The sequence below is a fragment of the Rhipicephalus sanguineus genome, chromosome 6 (genome assembly GCF_013339695.2).
Source record: "Rhipicephalus sanguineus isolate Rsan-2018 chromosome 6, BIME_Rsan_1.4, whole genome shotgun sequence".
Lineage (NCBI taxonomy): Eukaryota > Metazoa > Arthropoda > Arachnida > Ixodida > Ixodidae > Rhipicephalus > Rhipicephalus sanguineus.
The window spans coordinates 133,390,878-133,396,904 of record NC_051181.1 but is presented as its reverse complement, the minus strand read 5'-3'; the positions used below and the strand labels follow the sequence as shown (position 1 = coordinate 133,396,904).

Sequence of the window (6,027 nt, the reverse complement as noted above, 5' to 3'; positions counted from 1 at the left end):
TTACTGAAAGTCATAAAGATTGTGTGTGTTTCTTTACTTACGTGTACTTTTCCTAGCCTCTATGGTCCGGTAATACCTGTGCTGAAACGCCCGTATCCCTTAAGTCATAGCAGGTATCGAAGAGCATAAGTTGTGAGTGTGGGCGTGCTTCAATTGATTTTGTTCGGCGCATAGGCGTGCCGAATGTTGCATTGTATGGCTTTCGTTCAGGCCATTCGTAGTGACCTATTACTCTAGAATAATTAAACGAAGGGGCGCCGAACAATGTGTTTTTAGACAAAACCAGCCGTTCGGAACTAGAGTCTATTTATTGTTGAAAAAAAGAAAGAAGTTGTTCTTCAGCGTCAGCAGCGCTGCGGTTTTCTACTGTTTTATTCGTGCATTGAGTAGTATCTCCACGAATTAACAGATATAAAAAAAAAGAGAAAGCAACAACTCCTAACACACCTCTTTATACAGTGCCAGGCTGAAATATGTCACAAGCTGTGGTAGTAGCAGTGAATTCGTTTATAAGATTTAGCGAGGTACGTGAAAATAACATATAACAATAATTAAAAGAAGAAGGAATGAGAGTCACAAAGATCAGACTGCTGGGCATCTTCAACCAGATCGCAACGCAAAACAGCGCTGCTGCTATAGGTATAGTACAGCAGTTTGATGATGATAAAAACCAAGGTTGAATGCTGCAGGTGGTTATGAACGCCTAAAGCACAGGTGAGTCCGTAGGCAAGTCTCTGTATTGCACTGAATTGAGGTTCACGGTGGTGAGTATAGGACTTGGAGTCGTTTCGCTGCAGTTCGTGCAGTCCCACAAAAGTTTCATGCGTAGTCTGGATTACGGTCGGGGCACGGCGGGCGTTGAGCTTAAAGTTCACGGGGTGGGGTCACCAGAGATCAGTGAGCATCGTTTGCAGTTCGTCGTTTGGAATGCATACAGTGTGTGTCACCAAAAAACAAAAACAAAAAAAACGACGACTTCGAAGTTTGATGAGCGGGAGTTGAGGAACACTCACCGGTGAACGCTGTAAAATATAAAATTGCACTTCCCAACACATCTCTATCTGCCCTTAACGTGACCACATTGGCCGCAAAACACCAAATGATATGTACGTCCGTGGCCTCTCTGCACTTACATCTTGCAGATAGAAATTAGTTCCAAATAAAATGTAATTGTAACGCTTGTAAAGAAAAAGAAAATAAAAGGAATGCTCGCCCGTTCAGGTGGGATTTAAAACTTCAGATATTACATGATTTCTGTTTGATAATATGGGCACATTGCTTTCGCGATTGCATGATGTAGTGAACTCATATTCGACAACGATATAAAGATGTAGTGGCGGACGCACAGCTGTCTAACCACGAAAAATCGTGCGGACGTACCAACCAATCAAGTTCACTCATTTCAATTACGCCAGATGACAGGGAGTTGAAATGTCTTTCTGTGGTGGAGTTTTTCGAGAACTGCTCTTTAGTGTCACGGGCCAGGCGCTCTTTGGCCGTACGCGGCCTTAGCGCCAATAAAATGTGTTAATCAATCAGAATGTGCTCTGAAGAGCTTTGGAACACATTGCCGTGTGGTTTTGTGGATCAATATTGAATACCGAATTTTTCGGCCGTCACCGAGCTTGACCGGAGATGACGTCACATCGCTAGTCAGTCTTCCAACTCGGAACAAGCTTACGAACGCAGCGTTAACGTTGCAAGTCACGTGAGCAGACTGTGTCTTTGAATCTGCCTTCGCGCTCAGTCACGTGATACATTGTTCTTGATACCAACACGCCGGTGAAACGAAACGGTATGCAGCACAGCGATGTCAAAGGCGAGGCGTAGAGTCACTTTTCACTGAGCTTCTATGCACTGCAGTCACGATAATCTTCCATCTATACACAATGTCGAACACTGCACACAATTCTTCGAGGAACCGAGGAACCGGAAACGATGCGATGAGCGCTGAGGACGTCAACTTCTGGGTCTTCTCGCAAATGACAACAGTGAAGAGCTTGGGCTTTGCGTCGGTAGCGTGCGCTCACGTGATCCATATGGCGATCCCTTCATCGGTCTATAGCACACCAATACCAACTTTTCTAAACTTCTCCTTGGAACCACATAGTGTTTCGAGTGAAGAACAACTCCCTTGGCTGACGAAGGCCTTTGATGAGGCCAGTTCTCTCGGTGATGGCCTCGCCCCACGCCGCAGCCGTTTGGAAATACCTGTAATCAGAGAGATTGCGCCAAGACCAATCATAAAAGCCCTTACGCTCTGCGTTTTCGTGTGAATGAATGATAGATAGATAGATAGATAGATAGATAGATAGATAGATAGATAGATAGATAGATAGATAGATAGATAGATAGATAGATAGATAGATAGATAGATAGATAGATAGATAGATAGATAGATAGATAGATAGATAGATAGATAGATAGATAGATAGATAGATAGATAGATAGATAGATGACAGAAGTATTCGCAGAGGAGGTACTGACTGACTGCACATAGTGTAGCATCCTTGAAGCGTTCGTTACAATTTCTATGGTTAGAGATCAGAAGACAGTGCGTCCTTAACGAAGTGCCTTCACTGTTTTACTTCATACTGTTCGTTCGCCCCCAATCTGCTAATTTCGCGATTTATTCCAGACAAGTTAAAACGAACGATTTCAATTAACGAGGACGCTAAAAGGAATGCAGTGAAGTACGGTGAAATGGGCGAAGTAACTAAACGTTATCGTGAAAAAAAAATCGTGAGTAGGAGATCGAAATACACAGCCGAGGATATGCACAGGGCATGCAGTGTATTTTCTATGCGTACGGTAAATTTCGCGGCAGCGGGAAGCTGTTCCCTGTTCGTGTACAGTACGAATGGTTTTGAGTTGTGTAAGATAAAGCTTCATTTTAGTCACTGACTAATAAAAAATGGGGAACTAATTTTTGAAATGATATTTTGCACGGGCACGATTTAGTCGTCATATAGCATAACAAGATTCTGACAGTTAATTTGTCGGCAGCGCATATCTTAGCAGTGTTTGTTTACTCGTTCCATTAACGTGTTTCACAATGTTTAAACGTCTTAATAAAAAGAACAGTGAAGCAATATATAATGCCTATTTTATGACTTCTTAACTTCTAAGGCACCACTGAAATGTTGTCGATTAAGTTTGTATACCTGGGATCAGAGCATCGTCATTTAAAATGTTTAGACAACACTTGAAAGTAACTCCTGGCAGCGTGTCAGTACGATGCGCAGCTAGGTGTGCATGCACCCGTTAATAAGAATGGGCAGGACACCGTGAGTGTATAAATGTTCAAAACGAGCCTTACCCCGACGAAAAAAAAGCAAATGATTCGTTGTCCATGAGGGAAAAGTAGCGGATCGTGCATTTCCTATACATCATCGTCGGCTTCTTCCTTGGAACAACCGGCACCTTACCCGCTCCAATAAGTCGTGCGCATTGGCGCTGTACCTGAAATAAGAAAGAAAAGTAACACACATTCGTTAAGGTCTCTTTCTACAGCAAGCACGTTTACCGGAAAGCTTCAGCAATTGCACGTCATGGTGTAACAATTATACTTTTTTTTTTATTGAAATGATGAATAGGAGAGGTGTGTGCCTTTACGGCGACACCGGCTACTCCTTCCCGCTTAGCCCTGCTTAGCTTGCCACTGATGCCATTACGCGGATTTTCGTTCTTGATTGCATTGAAAAGATGAGGTGTAAACGGCACAACCTTTTAAATGGAGAACGAGATCCTGTGCCTACCTTCCTGTCCTATCAAGCGTTTACGCGGTATTCACTTAGCTGGAATGAACTAGCCCAGCAACAGATTTTGTTTAGGATTGTTTAGGTGTTTATGATAACATATTTAAGGATTGTGGAAGCATGTACTTCAGGCAACGTGTTCTTGTAGAACACTCGAAATTTTCAGCGATATTTTAGGGCTTACATCCTATTGTACTAGAAAAAAATATCAATAATGATTAGCGTCACATTGTGCAGTTTATTGTTTCAAAAACGGTGAAGCCGTTAGTATTCGTTTTGCACAATTTTGCACAGTACAGCCTGAAAAAAAAATCTTTATGCAGGCGTCCTAACAAAAAATAAAGAAATTACGTCTTTGTTTTAGCCATTTTATTGATAATGCTAATCATGTTCACCAGAAGGACATAATATATCAATATGGGTCTTTTCCGCTGACCCGAATCCGAGCTGCGATGAATATCTAAATCGATAATGTCTTGACACCCGGTATGCTGTTCTTCAAGCCATTGACACTTCTCACTTACAAGCGTTTGCCCGCTAAAGTGTAGCCGTAGCTACCAACTCGCGTAATTTCAAAAACCTAGACGTCAAAACAGTGTACATGTACGGAGGGAGGCGTGAGTCGAACACGAAATGCGAAACAAAAAGGAGGAAGGTGCTGGTCATGGGTGCTCACATTATATATACAGCTTGGAGTCTTGGAGGTCAAGATCCTTGTCCGTACTCCAGGCGCGCCGGAAGTGACCAGAAGGCATCTCCAGGTCTGCAGAAAAAGGGCAGAATAGGGCAACTCTGACGATGACAAAAAAAATCACAGTTTCGCCACAAGGGCGGAGCAATGAATGCGACAGCATCACATTGTAATGTTATACGAAGTAAGGCTAGCAGTTGGCTCTTTTGGATCCGATCTCGCTTAACTCTACAAAACAATGGTGTAAGGGAATACGGCCGCTCCAGGGATAGAAGCGGTTTTCGTGCAGTCCGTCGTCTCAACGCGAAGCGACGAGAGCACAGCACGTAGAAGAGTGTACCAGCCGTTTGCTGATGTCTGCCGAGATAGCGCCAGCGCTCGCGACCACGCTCTTATGATCAAAGTTCGCAGTTGCTGCTCGAGCGACAAGTGGTGGTTCATGACCCCTTTAATCAATGCAAGCTAAAGTGCTGCGACTTCTGAATCGCTTCACGTCACGCCCTCTCTTAGTCGTTTGCAAAACAAAATTTGGAAACCACTTAGAGGCTCGATTTGTTTTCCAGGGCAGAATATTGGGATTCCGGCAGAATTTAGAATTTTCAGCAACCACATTACACTAATACAAACCAACAATCTTTATGTTCATGTCGGCTCTAACTTTCTGCTCTTGTGGGAACTCGATCTAGTCGTCAGCCTCCTTCGTTTTGGAGAGCGCCCTTTTCGCGAACGCGTGCTGATTGGCGACAACACAAGGCGATTTCGTATGCAAAGCTCTGGGTACCCTATCTTGAAACCTCCGTATACGTTATGTAGTAACTCGTACGTGCGACGCCTCAGAAGACCTGCAACATGTTTTGTGTGACTGCACGGTGACACGGATCAGAGAGACAGTCTCTGAAGACGGCATTGCACCTCCAACGGGACTCTAGCTTAGAACTGCGGCATATTCTCGGCCTATGGCAAAGCATCGCCTGTGCGTTACGCGCCACGAAAGCGTTGTTGACGTTCTTGCGGGCCACGAGCCACAACGAAACTTTGTATATAGCGTAATCTATGTATGTGTGTGGCTGTATGTGTTGTTGTGTGTTTATCCGTGTATATATCATAATCGATCACCCAGCACCTGGAGTAGCATATCAGGCGAATAGCCAGGCTAACATCTCCAGCTTTTCATTAAAACATTTCTCTGTATCTCGTACATGCAATAGCATTTTGTGCATATGGCGCAGCAGCGCACCTACCATAGATCTGCGCCGTGCAGTTTGCAGCTGCCAGCGTGCTCGCGTAGGCCGCCTCAGTGGAAGACGGAAAGGCCAGCGAAGGCGTGGGCGAATAGGTGTTCGCAGAAGGCCGACCGAAGCAACCGGCATCGTACTGCTGCACCTGCTGCTGCTGCTGCTGCTGCTGCTGTTGCTGCTGCTGCTGGCGGACGGCCTTCGCTGCTCGGGCGTGTCGCGCCGTGCTCCCAGAGGCGACCCCTCCGTTTAGGCTCTGCGACACGGTCGCGTACTTTGCGTTCTTCGATCCGGACGAGTCCTCGTAGTCGTCCTCCAGTCGGTATTCTGCGGGAGAATGAGT

At 44.9% G+C, this 6,027-nt stretch overlaps 1 protein-coding gene across 1 annotated transcript in view; it reads right to left on the bottom strand.

The window, feature by feature from the left end:
• Positions 1-291: 291 nt before the first annotated feature.
• Positions 292-6,027, bottom strand: part of LOC119396450 (lens fiber major intrinsic protein-like) — a 44,079-nt gene continuing 38,343 nt past the window's right edge. Inside the window, 4 exon segments of the mRNA XM_037663666.2 lie at positions 292-2,211; positions 3,320-3,462; positions 4,435-4,521; positions 5,691-6,011. Of these exon segments, the coding sequence (XP_037519594.2) occupies positions 4,436-4,521; positions 5,691-6,011 (407 nt within the window). The 3' untranslated portion in view covers positions 292-2,211; positions 3,320-3,462; position 4,435.